The sequence below is a fragment of the Oncorhynchus clarkii genome, chromosome 21 (assembly GCF_045791955.1).
Source record: "Oncorhynchus clarkii lewisi isolate Uvic-CL-2024 chromosome 21, UVic_Ocla_1.0, whole genome shotgun sequence".
Classification (NCBI taxonomy): Eukaryota; Metazoa; Chordata; class Actinopteri; order Salmoniformes; family Salmonidae; genus Oncorhynchus; species Oncorhynchus clarkii.
Genome location: NC_092167.1, coordinates 5,641,668 through 5,663,601, shown reverse-complemented (window position 1 = coordinate 5,663,601; position 21,934 = coordinate 5,641,668). Strand labels below are relative to the sequence as shown.

General features: G+C 48.1%; 1 protein-coding gene across 8 annotated transcripts in view; it reads left to right on the top strand.

The window, feature by feature from the left end:
* Nucleotides 1–21,934, top strand: part of LOC139378418 (MICOS complex subunit MIC19-like) — a 130,874-nt gene that overhangs the window by 91,422 nt on the left and 17,518 nt on the right. For all 8 annotated transcript variants that reach the window (XR_011628291.1, XM_071120573.1, XM_071120572.1 and 5 more), the window contains one exon: nucleotides 15,596–15,731. Coding sequence is in view for 7 of the 8 variants with exons in the window: in XM_071120573.1 (XP_070976674.1) it covers nucleotides 15,596–15,731 (136 nt within the window). In the remaining variant the exon portion in view is untranslated. The remainder of the gene's footprint in view (nucleotides 1–15,595; nucleotides 15,732–21,934) is intronic.

Genomic DNA, 21,934 nt, shown 5'->3' with positions numbered 1-21,934 from the left:
GATGGACTGTCATACGGTCCGGTCCAGTCCAGATGGACTGTCATACGGTCCGGTCCAGTCCAGATGGACTGTCATACGGTCCGGTCCAGTCCAGATGGACTGTCATATGGTCCGGTCCAGATGGACTGTCATACGGTCCGGTCCAGATGGACTGTCATACGGTCCGGTCCAGATGGACTGTCAAACGGTCCGGTCCAGTCCAGATGGACTGTCATACGGTCCGGTCCAGTCCAGATGGACTGTCATACGGTCCGGTCCAGTCCAGATGGACTGTCATACGGTCCGGTCCAGTCCAGATGGACTGTCATACGGTCCGGTCCAGTCCAGATGGACTGTCATATGGTCCGGTCCGGTCCAGATGGACTGTCATATGGTCCGGTCCAGATGGACTGTCATGCGGTCCGGTCCAGATGGACTGTCATGCGGTCCAGTCCAGTCCAGATGGACTGTCATATGGTCCAGTCCAGATGGACTGTCATGCGGTCCGGTCCAGATGGACTGTCATGCGGTCCAGTCCAGTCCAGATGGACTGTCATACGGTCCAGTCCAGATGGACTGTCATACGGTCCAGTCCAGATGGACTGTCATATGGTCCAGTCCAGATGGACTGTCATGCGGTCTTGTCCAGTCCAGATGGACTGTCATATGGTCTAGTCCAGATGGACTGTCATGCGGTCTGGTCCAGTCCAGATGGACTGTCATACGGTCTGGTCCAGTCCAGATGGACTGTCATACGGTCTGGTCCAGTACGTGAAACCTTTACCAACACACTGGCTCTTAGTGTCTGGGCACAATGTTGCAGTGTGCAGGTTACAGCTGAATGACAGGTGTGTGTGTAAAACAGGTTTTTATTTAAAGCTATGTGTATACTGTTTATAATGTTCAGCTCCTTGCAGACAGGTCAACAGGTCGATTTTCACCTCTCCGTCTACTCCTCCCATCCCTGCTGGAGAAAGAGAAACACTCATCCCTCCCTCCATCCCTCTATCCCCACATACATATTCAACAGCCAGACAGTCCTAGAGCAGAGTTTTGGCCTGGGTGATTAAAGCCTAACACAACTCTGCATTTTGATAGTCATTAAATGAGGAAATGGGAACAGAACAAACCTGAGAGTCTAATGAATATTCTTCCAGCCACCCCTAACAATACATATGTGGGATGTGGAGAGAAAGCTAACCTGTCTGTATTTAAAGGCTCTGTTATCTGTGAAGCACAGAGGGGTGTGTGTGTGTGTGTGTGTGTGTAAGCGTGTGTGCGGTCTCGCTGAGGTAAGACTTGACCCGCCTGACGAGTGCACATCAACCCGCTGCCATTACAGGAGACCGTGGTCCGTAACTAGGCAACTTGGACCCCCAGTACAAGATGGTGGTCAATGCAGTCAGACATCAGTCAATAACCTTAGCTTAAACCCCCCCCCCCCCCTCCCCACACACACACACACACTTAAAAGCCTTTATGTACTGGCTGTAAAATGGTCCTTGCTCGGACACACACACACTCTCGTATAAACACATTTAAAAGCCTAAGTACTGGCTGTAAAGCCTCCCTCTCTGCTCTCTGATCTCACACACCTTTTAGTGACTGAATAACTGACGAGAACACATTGTAAAAGGACTGTTGGGCAGACTGTGGCACATCATCAAATCTGTAGATTTCTGTGTGGACTACAAATTATGCTTTAACAGTAATGTCTCTTAGGAATTATAGCAGTTCTACTTTAACAGTAATGTCTCTTAGGAATTATAGCAGTTCTACTTTAACAGGAATGTCTCTTAGGAATTATAGCAGTTCTACTTTAACAGTAATGTCTCTTAGGAATTATAGCAGTTCTACTTTAACAGTAATGTCTCTTAGGAATTATAGCAGTTCTACTTTAACAGTAATGTCTCTTAGGAATTATACCAGTTCTACTTTAACAGTAATGTTCTTCGATGCCATGGTTAAGAGTTCTGTTTTGTTGCTGATGTTCTGTACAGTTTCATCTTCCCTGGTTTGGACAGGGCTGGACATCTTGACTAACTTTCAGTTTTCCCAAAACCTTTTTGTAGATTTCCCTCAACAACCCATCCCCTGAACAGCGAGAGAGTAGGAACAATTGTAAACTCTATTTTTTGACAGTTAATCTTCTGTGCGTGAAGTGAATGAAATTCACATGACATGAAGCCCTTTCCTGTGCTATGAGTGGTCTGAGGAGTCGAGAGAACTACACTACAATGCAGTCTTCTCTGTCGTGTTGATTGTCATACCGAACATTAGTTAGTGTGTGTTGGCAAGGGATGACGAAGGTAGAGCCATAGTATGGAAGTGATAGTGAATGGTGAGAACAGAGCAAAACTCCATTCCAAGAGCTCTCAGGAGATTCAGTGGGGGGGCCCAGCCCTCAGGAGATGACTGCCGGGTTGAGTGTCAGTGGGGGGGCCCAGCCCTCAGGAGATGACTGCCGGGTTGAGTGTCAGTGGGGGGGCCCAGCCTTCAGGAGATGACTGCCGGGTTGAGTGTCAGTGGGGGGGCCCAGCCTTCAGGAGATGCCTGCCGGGTTGAGTGTCAGTGGGGGGGCCCAGCCTTCAGGAGATGACTGCCGGGTTGAGTGTCAGTGGGGGGGCCCAGCCTTCAGGAGATGCCTGCCGGGTTGAGTGTCAGTGGGGGGGCCCAGCCTTCAGGAGATGACTGCCGGGTTGAGTGTCAGTGGGGGGGCCCAGCCTTCAGGAGATGACTGCCGGGTTGAGTGTCAGTGGGGGGGCCCAGCCTTCAGGAGATGACTGCCGGGTTGAGTGTCAGTGGGGGGGCCCAGCCTTCAGGAGATGACTGCCGGGTTGAGTGTCAGTGGGGGGGGCCCAGCCTTCAGGAGATGCCTGCCGGGTTGAGTGTCAGTGGGGGGGCCCAGCCTTCAGGAGATGCCTGCCGGGTTGAGTGTCAGTGGGGGGGCCCAGCCCTCAGGAGATGCCTGCCGGGTTGAGTGTCAGTGGGGGGGGCCCAGCCCTCAGGAGATGACTGCCGGGTTGAGTGTCAGTGGGGGGGCCCAGCCCTCAGGAGATGCCTGCCGGGTTGAGTGTCAGTGGGGGGGCCCAGCCCTCAGGAGATGACTGCCGGGTTGAGTGTCAGTGGGGGGGCCCAGCCCTCAGGAGATGCCTGCCGGGTTGAGTGTCAGTGGGGGGGCCCAGCCTTCAGGAGATGTCCCCCGGGACCAGTGTCAGTGGGGGGGCCCAGCCTTCAGGAGATGTCCCCCGGGACCAGTGTCAGTGGGGGGGCCCAGCCCTCAGGAGATGCCTGCCGGGTTGAGTGTCAGTGGGGGGGCCCAGACCTCAGGAGATGACTGCCGGGTTGAGTGTCAGTGGGGGTTGCCCAGCCTTCAGGAGATGCCTGCCGGGTTGAGTGTCAGTGGGGGGGCCCAGACCTCAGAAGATGTCCCCCGGGACCAGTGTCAGTGGGGGGACCCAGCCCTCAGGAAATGCCCACCGGGTTGAGTGTCAGTGGGGGGGCCCAGCCCTCAGGAGATGCCTGCCGGGTTGAGTGTCAGTGGGGGGGCCCAGCCCTCAGGAGATGTCCCCCGGGACCAGTGTCAGTGGGGGGGCCCAGCCCTCAGGAGATGCCTGCCGGGTTGAGTGTCAGTGGGGGGGCCCAGCCTTCAGGAGATGACTGCCGGGTTGAGTGTCAGTGGGGGGGCCCAGCCCTCAGGAGATGACTGCCGGGTTGAGTGTCAGTGGGGGGGCCCAGCCTTCAGGAGATGACTGCCGGGTTGAGTGTCAGTGGGGGGGCCCAGCCTTCAGGAGATGACTGCCGGGTTGAGTGTCAGTGGGGGGGCCCAGCCTTCAGGAGATGACTGCCGGGTTGAGTGTCAGTGGGGGGGCCCAGCCTTCAGGAGATGACTGCCGGGTTGAGTGTCAGTGGGGGGGCCCAGCCCTCAGGAGATGACTGCCGGGTTGAGTGTCAGTGGGGGGGCCCAGCCCTCAGGAGATGACTGCTGGGTTGAGTGTCAGTGGGGGGGCCCAGCCCTCAGGAGATGACTGCCGGGTTGAGTGTCAGTGGGGGGGGCCCAGCCTTCAGGAGATGCCTGCCGGGTTGAGTGTCAGTGGGGGGGCCCAGACCTCAGGAGATGCCTGCCGGGTTGAGTGTCAGTGGGGGGACCCAGCCCTCAGGAAATGCCCACCGGGTTGAGTGTCAGTGGGGGGGCCCAGCCCTCAGGAGATGCCTGCCGGGTTGAGTGTCAGTGGGGGGGCCCAGCCCTCAGGAGATGTCCCCCGGGACCAGTGTCAGTGGGGGGGCCCAGCCCTCAGGAGATGCCTGCCGGGTTGAGTGTCAGTGGGGGGGCCCAGCCTTCAGGAGATGCCTGCCAGGTTGAGTGTCAGTGGGGGAGCCCAGACCTCAGGAGATGTCCCCCGGGACCAGTGTCAGTGGGGGGGCGCAGCCCTCCTTTATTCTGTTCCTTCTCATTATCTCACTCTCTTAATTATTTCTCTCTGGTGCTAATTTATTAATATTTTTCTCTCCTTTCTTTGTCTCACTCTTTCTCAATCTCTACTTTTTGTATCTCTCTCTTCCCCCCTCTCCCTGATGGATATCACCATGGGGGGTCAGTCAGGTCTTCTTTAAAAAGCGATGAGAGTTAAGTGTGTCATTTTTCTCTCTAAATGGATCATTTGTATTTATTTGCCTGACTGTCACAGAGCCGGTCTTAACCAGAGAGAACATGAAGGCTTTTTAAGAGGCCCCAGCTTCACCTCCTAACCCTATTATAGCCCAAGTGCTTGTAAATGATGATAAATGGACCTTGTACCTTTTGAGAACTCAATCTGGGCCCTGTAATCCATACTCATGGACATAGGGAAGATAGATCCTACTGTGGGTGTCAGTTTAGGGTCAACATATGGTTTTGGATAAATGGATGGAGAAATATTGCACCCATACCTGTAACATATGTGTGACACAATACTGTACAGTGAAAGTCACTTAGATATCAGTATGCCTCTTATAGCAATGATTTGCTATAACTGCTGTCCATGCATATTTAGAGAAGACATTAGTACGAATTGGTCAAGATAGTTTTTTGTCTGGCTAGAGAGACTACCGTACTCATAGTACAGTGGAATAGCTATGCCTTTTCAATGAGCTGACTGGTGTAGGGGAAGGAGAGAGGAAAGGATGGTTTTCTATGAGCTGACTGTTTCTGTTTCTACGCCCTGTAGAGGGACGGATCTAGTTAGTCTGTTTCTACGCCCTATAGGAGGGACAGATCTAGTTAGTCTGTTTCTACGCCCTATAGGAGGGACGGATCTAGTTAGTCTGTTTCTATGCCCTATAGGAGGGACAGATCTAGTTAGTCTGTTTCTACGCCCTATAGGAGGGACAGATCTAGTTAGTCTGTTTCTACGCCCTATAGGAGGGACAGATCTAGTTAGTCTGTTTCTACGCCCTATAGGAGGGACAGATCTAGTTAGTCTGTTTCTACGCCCTATAGGAGGGACAGATCTAGTTAGTCTGTTTCTACGCCCTATAGGAGGGACAGATCTAGTTAGTCTGTTTCTACGCCCTATAGGAGGGACAGATCTAGTTAGTCTGTTTCTACGCCCTATAGGAGGGACAGATCTAGTTAGTCTGTTTCTAGAAGTAACACAGCATAGCTAACCAACTAGTCGCTTAGTATAGAATCTCTTGCCCTCTTCCTCTTTTTTGTTTTCTCTTTTCTTTCTCTCTTTCATTCACCTTTCTGTTCATCCCTCAAACCTACGTGCTTCATTATCCTTTTATCTTTCTTCTACTGGCTTTATTTAGTGTATCTCTCTGCCCTGTCCCCTCCTCTCCTTCACCCTCTTCCCCATGCTACATCTTTCTTCTACTGGCTTTATTTAGTGTATCTCTCTGCCCTGTCCCCTCCTCTCCTTCACCCTCTTCCCCATGCTACATCTTTCTTCTACTGGCTTTATTTAGTGTATCTCTCTGCCCTGTCCCCTCCTCTCCTTCAACCTCTTCCCCATGCTACATCTTTCTTCTACTGGCTTTATTTAGTGTATCTCTCTGCCCTGTCCCCTCCTCTACTTCACCCTCTTCCCCATGCTACATCTTTCTTCTACTGGCTTTATTTAGTGTATCTCTCTGCCCTGTCCCCTCCTCTCCTTCACCCTCTTCCCCATGCTACATCTTTCTTCTACTGGCTTTATTTAGTGTATCTCTCTGCCCTGTCCCCTCCTCTCCTTCAACCTCTTCCCCATGCTACATCTTTCTTCTACTGGCTTTATTTAGTGTATCTCTCTGCCCTGTCCCCTCCTCTCCTTCACCCTCTTCCCCATGCTACATCTTTCTTCTACTGGCTTTATTTAGTGTATCTCTCTGCCCTGTCCCCTCCTCTCCTTCAACCTCTTCCCCATGCTACATCTTTCTTCTACGGCTTTATTTAGTGTATCTCTCTGCCCTGTCCCCTCCTCTACTTCACCCTCTTCCCCATGCTACATCTTTCTTCTACTGGCTTTATTTAGTGTATCTCTCTGCCCTGTCCCCTCCTCTCCTTCAACCTCTTCCCCATGCTACATCTTTCTTCTACTGGCTTTATTTAGTGTATCTCTCTGCCCTGTCCCCTCCTCTCCAGCCACCCTCTTCCCCATGCTACATCTTTCTTCTACTGGCTTTATTTAGTGTATCTCTCTGCCCTGTCCCCTCCTCTCCTTCAACCTCTTCCCCATGCTACATCTTTCTTCTACTGGCTTTATTTAGTGTATCTCTCTGCCCTGTCCCCTCCTCTCCTTCAACCTCTTCCCCATGCTACATCTTTCTTCTACTGGCTTTATTTAGTGTATCTCTCTGCCCTGTCCCCTCCTCTCCTTCACCCTCTTCCCCATGCTACACTTTCTTCTACTGGCTTTATTTAGTGTATCTCTCTGCCCTGTCCCCTCCTCTCCTTCACCCTCTTCCCCATGCTACATCTTTCTTCTACTGGCTTTATTTAGTGTATCTCTCTGCCCTGTCCCCTCCTCTCCTTCACCCTCTTCCCCATGCTACATCTTTCTTCTACTGGCTTTATTTAGTGTATCTCTCTGCCCTGTCCCCTCCTCTCCTTCACCCTCTTCCCCATGCTACATCTTTCTTCTACTGGCTTTATTTAGTGTATCTCTCTGCCCTGTCCCCTCCTCTCCTTCAACCTCTTCCCCATGCTACATCTTTCTTCTACGGCTTTATTTAGTGTATCTCTCTGCCCTGTCCCCTCCTCTACTTCACCCTCTTCCCCATGCTACATCTTTCTTCTACTGGCTTTATTTAGTGTATCTCTCTGCCCTGTCCCCTCCTCTCCTTCAACCTCTTCCCCATGCTACATCTTTCTTCTACTGGCTTTATTTAGTGTATCTCTCTGCCCTGTCCCCTCCTCTCCAGCCACCCTCTTCCCCATGCTACATCTTTCTTCTACTGGCTTTATTTAGTGTATCTCTCTGCCCTGTCCCCTCCTCTCCTTCACCCTCTTCCCCATGCTACATCTTTCTTCTACTGGCTTTATTTAGTGTATCTCTCTGCCCTGTCCCCTCCTCTCCTTCACCCTCTTCCCCATGCTACATCTTTCTTCTACTGGCTTTATTTAGTGTATCTCTCTGCCCTGTCCCCTCCTCTCCTTCAACCTCTTCCCCATGCTACATCTTTCTTCTACGGCTTTATTTAGTGTATCTCTCTGCCCTGTCCCCTCCTCTACTTCACCCTCTTCCCCATGCTACATCTTTCTTCTACTGGCTTTATTTAGTGTATCTCTCTGCCCTGTCCCCTCCTCTCCTTCAACCTCTTCCCCATGCTACATCTTTCTTCTACTGGCTTTATTTAGTGTATCTCTCTGCCCTGTCCCCTCCTCTCCAGCCACCCTCTTCCCCATGCTACATCTTTCTTCTACTGGCTTTATTTAGTGTATCTCTCTGCCCTGTCCCCTCCTCTCCTTCAACCTCTTCCCCATGCTACATCTTTCTTCTACTGGCTTTATTTAGTGTATCTCTCTGCCTGTCCCCTCCTCTCCTTCACCCTCTTCCCCATGCTACATCTTTCTTCTACTGGCTTTATTTAGTGTATCTCTCTGCCCTGTCCCCTCCTCTCCTTCACCCTCTTCCCCATGCTACATCTTTCTTCTACTGGCTTTATTTAGTGTATCTCTCTGCCCTGTCCCCTCCTCTCCTTCAACCTCTTCCCCATGCTACATCTTTCTTCTACGGCTTTATTTAGTGTATCTCTCTGCCCTGTCCCCTCCTCTACTTCACCCTCTTCCCCATGCTACATCTTTCTTCTACTGGCTTTATTTAGTGTATCTCTCTGCCCTGTCCCCTCCTCTCCTTCAACCTCTTCCCCATGCTACATCTTTCTTCTACTGGCTTTATTTAGTGTATCTCTCTGCCCTGTCCCCTCCTCTCCAGCCACCCTCTTCCCCATGCTACATCTTTCTTCTACTGGCTTTATTTAGTGTATCTCTCTGCCCTGTCCCCTCCTCTCCTTCAACCTCTTCCCCATGCTACATCTTTCTTCTACTGGCTTTATTTAGTGTATCTCTCTGCCCTGTCCCCTCCTCTCCTTCACCCTCTTCCCCATGCTACACTTTCTTCTACTGGCTTTATTTAGTGTATCTCTCTGCCCTGTCCCCTCCTCTCCTTCACCCTCTTCCCCATGCTACATCTTTCTTCTACTGGCTTTATTTAGTGTATCTCTCTGCCCTGTCCCCTCCTCTCCTTCACCCTCTTCCCCATGCTACATCTTTCTTCTACTGGCTTTATTTAGTGTATCTCTCTGCCCTGTCCCCTCCTCTCCTTCACCCTCTTCCCCATGCTACATCTTTCTTCTACTGGCTTTATTTAGTGTATCTCTCTGCCCTGTCCCCTCCTCTCCTTCAACCTCTTCCCCATGCTACATCTTTCTTCTACGGCTTTATTTAGTGTATCTCTCTGCCCTGTCCCCTCCTCTACTTCACCCTCTTCCCCATGCTACATCTTTCTTCTACTGGCTTTATTTAGTGTATCTCTCTGCCCTGTCCCCTCCTCTCCTTCAACCTCTTCCCCATGCTACATCTTTCTTCTACTGGCTTTATTTAGTGTATCTCTCTGCCCTGTCCCCTCCTCTCCAGCCACCCTCTTCCCCATGCTACATCTTTCTTCTACTGGCTTTATTTAGTGTATCTCTCTGCCCTGTCCCCTCCTCTCCTTCACCCTCTTCCCCATGCTACATCTTTCTTCTACTGGCTTTATTTAGTGTATCTCTCTGCCCTGTCCCCTCCTCTCCTTCACCCTCTTCCCCATGCTACATCTTTCTTCTACTGGCTTTATTTAGTGTATCTCTCTGCCCTGTCCCCTCCTCTCCTTCACCCTCTTCCCCATGCTACATCTTTCTTCTACTGGCTTTATTTAGTGTATCTCTCTGCCCTGTCCCCTCCTCTCCAGCCACCCTCTTCCCCATGCTACATCTTTCTTCTACTGGCTTTATTTAGTGTATCTCTCTGCCCTGTCCCCTCCTCTCCTTCACCCTCTTCCCCATGCTACATCTTTCTTCTACTGGCTTTATTTAGTGTATCTCTCTGCCTGTCCCCTCCTCTCCTTCAACCTCTTCCCCATGCTACATCTTTCTTCTACTGGCTTTATTTAGTGTATCTCTCTGCCCTGTCCCCTCCTCTCCTTCAACCTCTTCCCCATGCTACATCTTTCTTCTACTGGCTTTATTTAGTGTATCTCTCTGCCCTGTCCCCTCCTCTCCTTCACCCTCTTCCCCATGCTACATCTTTCTTCTACTGGCTTTATTTAGTGTATCTCTCTGCCCTGTCCCCTCCTCTCCTTCACCCTCTTCCCCATGCTACATCTTTCTTCTACTGGCTTTATTTAGTGTATCTCTCTGCCCTGTCCCCTCCTCTCCTTCAACCTCTTCCCCATGCTACATCTTTCTTCTACTGGCTTTATTTAGTGTATCTCTCTGCCCTGTCCCCTCCTCTCCTTCACCCTCTTCCCCATGCTACATCTTTTTTCTACTGGCTTTATTTAGTGTATCTCTCTGCCCTGTCCCCTCCTCTCCTTCACCCTCTTCCCCATGCTACATCTTTTTTCTACTGGCTTTATTTAGTGTATCTCTCTGCCCTGTCCCCTCCTCTCCTTCAACCTCTTCCCCATGCTACATCTTTCTTCTACGGCTTTATTTAGTGTATCTCTCTGCCCTGTCCCCTCCTCTACTTCACCCTCTTCCCCATGCTACATCTTTCTTCTACTGGCTTTATTTAGTGTATCTCTCTGCCCTGTCCCCTCCTCTCCTTCAACCTCTTCCCCATGCTACATCTTTCTTCTACTGGCTTTATTTAGTGTATCTCTCTGCCCTGTCCCCTCCTCTCCAGCCACCCTCTTCCCCATGCTACATCTTTCTTCTACTGGCTTTATTTAGTGTATCTCTCTGCCCTGTCCCCTCCTCTCCTTTAACCTCTTCCCCATGCTACATCTTTCTTCTACTGGCTTTATTTAGTGTATCTCTCTGCCCTGTCCCCTCCTCTCCTTCACCCTCTTCCCCATGCTACACTTTCTTCTACTGGCTTTATTTAGTGTATCTCTCTGCCCTGTCCCCTCCTCTCCTTCACCCTCTTCCCCATGCTACATCTTTCTTCTACTGGCTTTATTTAGTGTATCTCTCTGCCCTGTCCCCTCCTCTCCTTCAACCTCTTCCCCATGCTACATCTTACTTCTACGGGCTTTATTTAGTGTATCTCTCTGCCTGTCCCCTCCTCTCCTTCACCCTCTTCCCCATGCTACATCTTTCTTCTACTGGCTTTATTTAGTGTATCTCTCTGCCCTGTCCCCTCCTCTCCTTCACCCTCTACCCCATGTTACATCTTTCTTCTACTGGCTTTATTTAGTGTATCTCTCTGCCTGTCCCCTCCTCTCCTTCAACCTATTCCCCATGCTACATCTTTCTTCTACTGGCTTTATTTAGTGTATCTCTCTGCCTGTCCCCTCCTCTCCTTCACCCTCTTCCCCATGCTACATCTTTCTTCTACTGGCTTTATTTAGTGTATATCTCTGCCTGTCCCCTCCTCTCCTTCACCCTCTTCCCCATGCTACATCTTTCTTCTACTGGCTTTATTTAGTGTATCTCTCTGCCCTGTCCCCTCCTCTCCTTCACCCTCTTCCCCATGCTACATCTTTCTTCTACTGGCTTTATTTAGTGTATCTCTCTGCCTGTCCCCTCCTCTCCAGCCACCCTCTCCTGTGTGCTTTCGCTTTTTACATGTTCTTCAGCCTCTCTCTCTTTCTCTCTCTCTCTCTCTCTCTTGCCCACTCCCCTCTCTCTCTCTCTCTTGCCCACTCCCCTCTCTCTTGCCCACTCCCCTCTCTCTCTCTCTTGCCCACTCCCCTCTCTCTCTCTCTCTCTTGCCCACTCCCCCCTCTCTCTCTCTTGCCCACTCCCCTCTCTCTCTCTCTCTTGCCCACTCCCCTCTCTCTCTCTCTCTTGCCCACTCCCCTCTCTCTCTCTCTCTTGCCCACTCCCCTCTCTCTCTCTCTCTTGCCCACCCCTCTCTCTCTCTCTCTTGCCCACCCCTCTCTCTCTCTCTCTTGCCCACCCCTCTCTCGTTCTTTCTCCCCATCTCTGATAAAGCATCTCATCTCAATGCGGCTCCCTGCGGTCTGTCATATGTCTCCCCTCTCCAGCTTGATTTATGTGGCTGTAGTGTATAAACCATAGTGTAGCTATATGAAACAAACCCTAAGCGTCCCCTCTCTCCTGCTCTATCTATGGATCAAGGGGGGGAGAGAGGGAGGAGAGGAGGATGGAGGGGAAACGTATCTCGTATCAATAGAGCTATGTTGGCATGGAGACCTTTACTGATGGCCTCCTATATAAGCAGAGAGATGTATTGTCCCCCCACTCCGTAGGTACAGTACACACACCTCCCTCTCTCGCCCCGCTCAGCTTCACGTCTCCATTTGTTTCAATCTCTCCCCCTCTGAAGTTTTATTAAATATCCCAGGCTCCTCGGAGGGGGATGGCCATGCAGTGAGAGGGAATTTTTGATTGACAGCAGATGGATTTGACATGCAAATGAATCTTCTGGTTGTCTGTGTTAGAGAAGGGGAATGAGAGGGAGGAAGGAACTGCGAGACAAAGAGAGAAAAACGGAAAGGGAGAGAGAAACCGTGAGGGAGAGAAACCGAGAAGGAGAGAGGCAGAGATCAGACAAATCTATATGTCTGACAGTTCAGAGGAGCCATTCGGTCTCTTCCCAACCCTGAACAAAGAGCATTGTAAAAACAAATATGAACCATGGTCCCCCTCAGATTTCTGACCCATTACGTCAGAACATATTAGCTACAAGTCTGATCTTAGACCACAACCAACTGTTTCCTCCTCAAAGGTCACAGCATTGAAACGTTTTTGTGCTTTTGATTCCTGTGGGGTCGAGAAACCGATAGAGGGGGGAGAAGGGGGATGTTTACGGATGCCCCAGTGTTCAGGTTTCATGGGAACAGGATGAATCACTGCTGTTTCTGACTACATGTAAATATATCATAGACAGTTCCCTGGGAATGGTATTCACTATGTGGTGCTACAGTACCTTCCCCTTGACTACTCCACTAACAAAACTACAAAACCTTTCTCTGAGGTTGTATTGGGAAGATACAGTTGCTGTGCTGTGGCTATGCAGCACACAGGCCGACTGTATTACAGGTGATAGTAACTGATGAGGGAGAGCCTAATGTAATATTGAGAGGGCAGAAATTCTCTTTCTCCGTCTCTTTCTCTTCACTCTCCTCTACCCGTGGCTGTGAGAATGAGTTAATATTCATCTTAATGATGGATGATGAATGACCCTGCGTGAGCCAGAGTGTGTGTGTGTGTGACAGTGTTATTGTCCTGATTAACTAAACACTGTCTCAGGTCTCTCTATGGAGTAGGGAAAGAGAAGGAAGGAATGAGAAAACTGTGGTTTATCTCTCATTTCCTCTCTCTCTTACCCTTTTCCTCTCTCTCTCTTACCCTCTTTCTCTCGCTCTCTCTTACCCTCTTCCTCTCTGGGTGTTCTACCTCCCCCCCTCCCCCCCCTCTCTGTCATCTGTAATGGTTTCTAAGAGAAACAAACACTTGTGTTGTATCAGCAGGCTGCACCTGGCATTAACGCAAACGCTTAAGAAAATAATTAGCGGGTGTGTGTGGCTGCCTGGTCCCTGAAGATGCCCAAAGGCAGTGGAATGAATGCTACGGTATAGGAGCTGCAGGAGGAGAATTCTGCTGCCTGTGTATGTGAGACACACTGTCATCCTTCACCGCAGAGACTTGGAGAAATGGGCATGTCACTCCGAAGGCAATGAGTGGATTCTCTCGGTGCTTGAAGAGCTTCTATGTATATGAGATGGCGCGTTATGTTCGATCACTGCTCAAATGTGAAGAATAGTGACAGCCTACAGTACCATCAGAAATATCCATTAAATGGAAAGTTAACAATGTTAAGAATATATTTCTGATCATCCAGTACTTTGCTGCTTCGTATCAATAGGTGCCTTACTCGCCTACTTGCTGTTAAATGCAGTGGCGGCTGGTGACATCCCTTTGGCCATAATACCGTGGCCATGTATTGGCGGCCATACTCAGAGGTCCCATGCAACCAGCCCTCCTGCATTGCATCCTGGGTAATGAACCATGTGGCCGTTGTGTCCTTTCAATCCCAACAGGAGGGTGAATTCTCACTACAGGCAGTAAATCCAACACCTGATTGGAACTGGAGGGGCTCAGCTGTGCCCCTAATGCCCCTCCAAGGATCAGAAAGGTGCTGACAGGCGAAATCAGCACTTTTGTGTGCTAACTGCTAAAGGATGATGCCAACATTAGCATAATGGCCCTAACATGTGCAGGTGTATCTTTTATGTATGGGTGGTTTATGGGGTGTGCTAACTGTCAAGAGACAGATCCTGCTAGCTGTTAGCATGAGATCATTGGTGCAGTTGATAGTCATTGCTGCTGAGATTAGCGAAAAGGCACTAACACTTTGGGACCCATATGGCATTGCAGTGGTGATGAAAGACCATTTGTGGACTGAAGCTAGTCTTTAGCTTAAGATAAGCATTGTGATGTACAACTAGCACGAAAGTGGAACAATTTGGTGGCTCAACAGTACTGAACTATGCAGACAGTTTTGGTTAGCATTAGCGCACTTGTGACGTTTGATACACTGACAGCTCAGTGTCAATAGTTGTTTCCGCGGTGTCAGTAGTTGTTTCCGCGGTGTCAGTAGTTGTTTCCGCGGTGTCAGTAGTTGTTTCCGCGGTGTCAGTAGCTGTTTCCGCGGTGTCAGGAGCTGTTTCCGCGGTGTCAGTAGCTGTTTCCGCGGTGTCAGTAGCTGTTTCCGCGGTGTCAGTAGCTGTTGCCGCGGTGTCAGTAGCTGTTGCCGCGGTGTCAGTAGCTGTTGCCGCGGTGTCAGTAGCTGTTGCCGCGGTGTCAGTAGTTGTTGCCGCGGTGTCAGTAGTTGTTGCCGCGGTGTCAGTAGTTGTTGCCGCGGTGTCAGTAGTTGTTGCCGCGGTGTCAGTAGTTGTTGCCGCGGTGTCAGTAGCTGTTGCCGCGGTGTCAGTAGCTGTTGCCGCGGTGTCAGTAGCTGTTGCCGCGGTGTCAGTAGCTGTTGCCGCGGTGTCAGTAGCTGTTGCCGCGGTGTCAGTAGTTGTTGCCGCGGTGTCAGTAGTTGTTGCCGCGGTGTCAGTAGCTGTTTCCGCGTTGTGAATGGCTATTTGGTGTCAGAAGTAAGGACTAGCCATTTGGGTGCTGTATTCCTCAAATAAATGTTTATTTGTGAAGTACACAGTTTACAGGTGTAAAAGGTGCAGTGAAAATGCTTGTGTGCCATTTCCCTTTAACATTGCAGTACAATAATCAATCATCAGTCAATAAATGTCCACTTAGCACGACCACGGGGACAGCTAGCTATAGGAGAGGGTGTGTCAATGCAATCAGAAACCTATAGTCAATCAATACTGATACTCAGTTCTCAGGTGTGTCGTCAATAAACCCACGAGAGTCATCATCTTCATCACTATGATGAAGGGTTTCCTATCTCAGTCCTTGTTGTTGTTGATTTTCTTTATCCTTTTTGTCCTCCTGTTTATTTTCTGGGTGTGTCCGTATTAGACATTGTTTGGCCAGTGTGTTTTCTGAGGAGAAAAGAGAACACAATTAGCCATAGAAAATAAACCCTGCATAGATCTCCTGTTTCCAGAGGGACAGGTATAGAACCTTTCTGCTGGTGACAGGATGGCACGGCTCGCCAATATTCACACGTCCTCTGGCCCTTCCATTGACGTGGGGAGCCTCTAATGAATGGATTGGCATGCCCGTCACTGTTGCGCTGACGGTTACTTCCATTGGCTGGATCAACCTTTGGCCCCATCTCTTCTACAGTCTGACTGATCCCAGATGAACCACTGCTGTGGGATGGGGAATGGGCCGAATGGGCAGGACAATTTAATGTTTTGTGTGTCTCTCGCTCTCTTCTCTCTCCTGCTGTCAGTAAATGGGGAATGTTAGTAGTTGTTTTCTAGGTGTGTATGTGTGGGCTGATGTGATTGATTTGAATGTGTAATGTGTGTAGTGTATGATATTGATTGTAAATACTAAAGTCTGTCTCCTCCAGGCGGTTTGAGGTGAGTCCAGTGTGTGCTGATCTGCAGGGTCAGATTCTGAAGTGCTACCAGGAACACAGTGGGAAGACGCTGCTCTGCTCCACCATCGCCTCCCGCTACCTGCAGTGTGTCAACCAAGCTAAACAGGTGGGCCCACGGGCGGGGGGGGGGGGGGGGGGGGTGTACCTTGGGATACGTATGAATAACTTGTTGGTGTCTATCCCCATCTACTGTAATTTATAAGACATGTTGTTTTGTTTACAAATCTCTACTGTCTGAAAAGTAAAACATGAATGAGTTCTACATCTAATGAAAGCGTCTGTTTATTCCCATATTGCTGCATGATTTTGTTGTCTGAAAAGAATGGCAATAATGATCTTGCTCCGCTACGGGCAACTGCTACAGACATTAGAAAGTAAGTTGTACTGTTCCAGGATCTGTCTCTCCCAGTAGAGTAGCTATGGGCAACTGCTACAGACATTAGAAAGTAAGTTGTACTGTTCCAGGATCTGTCTCTCCCAGTAGAATAGCTACGGGCAACTGCTACAGACATTAGAAAGTAAGTTGTACTGTTCCAGGATCTGTCTCTTCCAGTAGAGTAGCTACGGGCAACTGCTACAGACATTAGAAAGTAAGTTGTACTGTTCCAGGATCTGTCTCTCCCAGTAGAATAGCTACGGGCAACTGCTACAGACATTAGAAAGTAAGTTGTACTGTTCCAGGATCTGTCTCTTCCAGTAGAGTAGCTACGGGCAACTGCTACAGACATTAGAAAGTAAGTTGTACTGTTCCAGGATCTGTCTCTCCCAGTAGAATAGCTACGGGCAACTGCTACAGACATTAGAAAGTAAGTTGTACTGTTCCAGGATCTGTCTCTTCCAGTAGAGTAGCTACGGGCAACTGCTACAGACATTAGAAAGTAAGTTGTACTGTTCCAGGATCTGTCTCTCCCAGTAGAATAGCTACGGGCAACTGCTACAGACATTAGAAAGTAAGTTGTACTGTTCCAGGATCTGTCTCTTCCAGTAGAGTAGCTACGGGCAACTGCTACAGACATTAGAAAGTAAGTTGTACTGTTCCAGGATCTGTCTCTCCCAGTAGTTGTCATGTAGCTTCATCAAACCCCAGATGTACTTAGGTCACTGTGTGTAGTACCACTAGTACAGTTCATTTCCTTCCTACATGACTTCATGGTTGTTGCCGACCAAACACACACACACACATATATACACACACACACACACACACACACATACACACGCACACACACACATACACTAACAAAGACTCTTGGTTGCCCCTGCGTTTGAGACCATAGTGTTTCTCGCTTGCTAAAACTCACTCTAAACTGTAGGTTCAGAGGAAAGGTCTATTTCCATAATACCTGCTGACGCTGGCTGCTTTCTTTCACTGCTTAAGTGTGTGTTTAATTTAATAAGGTCCAGGCCAGACGACCAGGTCAGACGGTGCCGTTCTGATACCATTGTCCTCTCGTTCTTCTTTATTTCTCTCAAGTCATTGGAAAGTGGACGTGTTTTAGGCCCTCTAAGAAACGCATATGGTAATGGTATTGTCTCAACGTTGATATTAATGGCACACACACACACACACACACAAGGATAGACGTAAACACACACTCTCCTCTGGCACTTTTCAATATACAGTGGTAGAGTCAGACAAAACCCAATTTATATTCAGATAGGTTTTCTATTAGATTTTTTATTTTACAATTTGCCAGTTTCTAGAGAACTGTGTTCCGCCGCTCTCCCTCGGGTATTAGTAATACATCTAGGCCCGCGGGGGGCGGCTAGCTTTTAAGCTATACATCATGTAAATAACACTATGTATTATTCATTTGTACGAGTGCTACCTACCTGTAGCCTCTTTGGAATCCCACAAGGCTGTGTGTTCCCTGCCGCACACATTCACTGCTCTGATCTTGTAAATGTGGAAATCAGCCTGGAATATTATGGGAAGCCACAGAGTTGATCAGCTTCCCGCAATCAAAATACACTCGTAGTAGAGTTATATGTGTAAGAAAGCTGTTACAATCATCAGGTGAGAGATGAAACAGAGCCCTGATAGAGCTCTACAGCAGGGGATACAGCACACTGCAGAGGGACAATATAACCTAGTTAAAAGAATAGGAGAAGAGGTGATACAGCCCACTGCAGAGGGACAATATAACCTAGTTAACAGAATAGGAGAAGAGGTGATACAGCCCACTGCAGAGGGACAATATAACATAGTTAAAAGAATAGGAGAAGAGGTGATACAGCCCACTGCAGAGGGACAATATAACATAGTTAAGAGAATAGGAGAAGAGGTAATACAGCCCACTGCAGAGGGACAATATAACATAGTTAAGAGAATAGGAGACGAGGTAATACAGCCCACTGCAGAGGGACAATATAACCTAGTTAAAAGAATAGGAGAAGAGGTGATACAGCCCACTGCAGAGGGACAATATAACCTAGTTAAAAGAATAGGAGAAGAGGTGATACAGCCCACTGCAGAGGGACAATATAACCTAGTTAAAAGAATAGGAGAAGATGTGATACAGCCCACTGCAGAGGGACAATATAACCTAGTTAACAGAATAGGAGAAGAGGGGATACAGCCCACTGCAGAGGGACAATATAACCTAGTTAACAGAATAGGAGAAGAGGGGATACAGCCCACTGCAGAGGGACAGTATAACCTAGTTAAAAGAATAGGAGAAGAGGGGATACAGCCCACTGCAGAGGGACAATATAACCTAGTTAACAGAATAGGAGAAGAGGTGATACAGCCCACTGCAGAGGGACAATATAACCTAGTTAAGAGAATAGGAGAAGAGGTGATACAGCCCACTGCAGAGGGACAATATAACCTAGTTAAGAGAATAGGAGAAGAGGTGATACAGCCCACTGCAGAGGGACAATATAACCTAGTTAAAAGAATAGGAGAAGAGGTGATACAGCCCACTGCAGAGGGACAATATAACACAGCCCACTGCAGAGGGACAATATAACCTAGTTAAAAGAATAGGAGAAGAGGTGATACAGCCCACTGCAGAGGGACAATATAACCTAGTTAAGAGAATAGGAGAAGAGGGGATACAGCCCACTGCAGAGGGACAATATAACATAGTTAAAAGAATAGGAGAAGAGGTGATACAGCCCACTGCAGAGGGACAATATAACACAGCCCACTGCAGAGGGACAATATAACCTAGTTAAAAGAATAGGAGAAGAGGTGATACAGCCCACTGCAGAGGGACAATATAACCTAGTTAAGAGAATAGGAGAAGAGGTGATACAGCCCACTGCAGAGGGACAATATAACATAGTTAAAAGAATAGGAGAAGAGGTGATACAGCCCACTGCAGAGGGACAATATAACCTAGTTAAGAGAATAGGAGAAGAGGGGATACAGCCCACTGCAGAGGGACAATATAACCTAGTTAAGAGAATAGGAGAAGAGGTGATACAGCCCACTGCAGAGGGACAATATAACCTAGTTAAAAGAATAGGAGAAGAGGTGATACAGCCCACTGCAGAGGGACAATATAACCTAGTTAAGAGAATAGGAGAAGAGGTGATACAGCCCACTGCAGAGGGACAATATAACCTAGTTAACAGAATAGGAGAAGAGGTGATACAGCCCACTGCAGAGGGACAATATAACATAGTTAAAAGAATAGGAGAAGAGGTGATACAGCCCACTGCAGAGGGACAATATAACCTAGTTAAGAGAATAGGAGAAGAGGTGATACAGCACACTGCAGAGGGACAATATAACCTAGTTAAAAGAATAGGAGAAGAGGTGATACAGCCCACTGCAGAGGGACAATATAACCTAGTTAACAGAATAGGAGAAGAGGTGATACAGCCCACTGCAGAGGGACAATATAACCTAGTTAAAAGAATAGGAGAAGAGGTGATACAGCCCACTGCAGAGGGACAATATAACCTAGTTAAAAGAATAGGAGAAGAGGTGATACAGCCCACTGCAGAGGGACAATATAACCTAGTTAAAAGAATAGGAGAAGAGGTGATACAGCCCACTGCAGAGGGACAATATAACACAGCCCACTGCAGAGGGACAATATAACCTAGTTAAAAGAATAGGAGAAGAGGTGATACAGCCCACTGCAGAGGGCAATATAACCTAGTTAAAAGAATAGGAGAAGAGGTGATACAGCCCACTGCAGAGGGACAATATAACACAGCCCACTGCAGAGGGACAATATAACATAGTTAAGAGAATAGGAGAAGAGGTGATACAGCCCACTGCAGAGGGACAATATAACATAGTTAAAAGAATAGGAGAAGAGGTAATACAGCCCACTGCAGAGGGACAATATAACCTAGTTAACAGAATAGGAGAAGAGGTGATACAGCCCACTGCAGAGGGACAATATAACATAGTTAAAAGAATAGGAGAAGAGGTGATACAGCCCACTGCAGAGGGACAATATAACCTAGTTAAAAGAATAGGAGAAGAGGTGATACAGCCCACTGCAGAGGGACAATATAACCTAGTTAACAGAATAGGAGAAGAGGTGATACAGCCCACTGCAGAGGGACAATATAACATAGTTAAAAGAATAGGAGAAGAGGTAATACAGCCCACTGCAGAGGGACAATATAACCTAGTTAAAAGAATAGGAGAAGAGGTGATACAGCCCACTGCAGAGGGACAATATAACCTAGTTAAGAGAATAGGAGAAGAGGTGATACAGCCCACTGCAGAGGGACAATATAACCTAGTTAAAAGAATAGGAGAAGAGGTGATACAGCCCACTGCAGAGGGACAATATAACCTAGTTAAAATAATAGGAGAAGAGGTGATACAGCCCACTGCAGAGGGACAATATAACACAGCCCACTGCAGAGGGACAATATAACCTAGTTAAAAGAATAGGAGAAGAGGTGATACAGCCCACTGCAGAGGGACAATATAACCTAGTTAAAAGAATAGGAGAAGAGGTAATACAGCCCACTGCAGAGGGACAATATAACACAGCCCACTGCAGAGGGACAATATAACCTAGTTAAAAGAATAGGAGAAGAGGTGATACAGCCCACTGCAGAGGGACAATATAACCTAGTTAAAAGAATAGGAGAAGAGGTAATACAGCCCACTGCAGAGGGACAATATAACACAGCCCACTGCAGAGGGACAATATAACCTAGTTAAAAGAATAGGAGAAGAGGTAATACAGCCCACTGCAGAGGGACAATATAACCTAGTTAAAAGAATATGAGAAGAGGTGATACAGCCCACTGCAGAGGGACAATATAACACAGCCCACTGCAGAGGGACAATATAACACAGCCCACTGCAGAGGGACAATATAACACAGCCCACTGCAGAGGGACAATATAACCTAGTTAAAAGAATAGGAGAAGAGGTGATACAGCCCACTGCAGAGGGACAATATAACACAGCCCACTGCAGAGGGACAATATAACCTAGTTAAAAGAATAGGAGAAGAGGTGATACAGCCCACTGCAGAGGGACAATATAACCTAGTTAAAAGAATAGGAGAAGAGGTAATACAGCCCACTGCAGAGGGACAATATAACCTAGTTAAAAGAATAGGAGAAGAGGTAATACAGCCCACTGCAGAGGGACAATATAACACAGCCCACTGCAGAGGGACAATATAACCTAGTTAAAAGAATAGGAGAAGAGGTGATACAGCCCACTGCAGAGGGACAATATAACCTAGTTAAAAGAATAGGAGAAGAGGTGATACAGCCCACTGCAGAGGGACAATATAACCTAGTTAAAAGAATAGGAGAAGAGGTAATACAGCCCACTGCAGAGGGACAATATAACCTAGTTAAAAGAATAGGAGAAGAGGTGATACAGCCCACTGCAGAGGGACAATATAACCTAGTTAAATGAATAGGAGAAGAGGTGATACAGCCCACTGCAGATGGACAATATAACCTAGTTAAGAGAATAGGAGAAGAGGTGATACAGCCCACTGCAGAGGGACAATATAACCTAGTTAAAAGAATAGGAGAAGAGGTGATACAGCCCACTGCAGAGGGACAATATAACCTAGTTAAAATAATAGGAGAAGAGGTGATACAGCCCACTGCAGAGGGACAATATAACCTAGTTAAAAGAATAGGAGAAGAGGTGATACAGCCCACTGCAGAGGGACAATATAACCTAGTTAAGAGAATAGGAGAAGAGGTGATACAGCCCACTGCAGAGGGACAATATAACACAGCCCACTGCAGAGGGACAATATAACCTAGTTAAAAGAATAGGAGAAGAGGTGATACAGCCCACTGCAGAGGGACAATATAACCTAGTTAAGAGAACCTGTTAGAGCTCTAGGGGCGCTA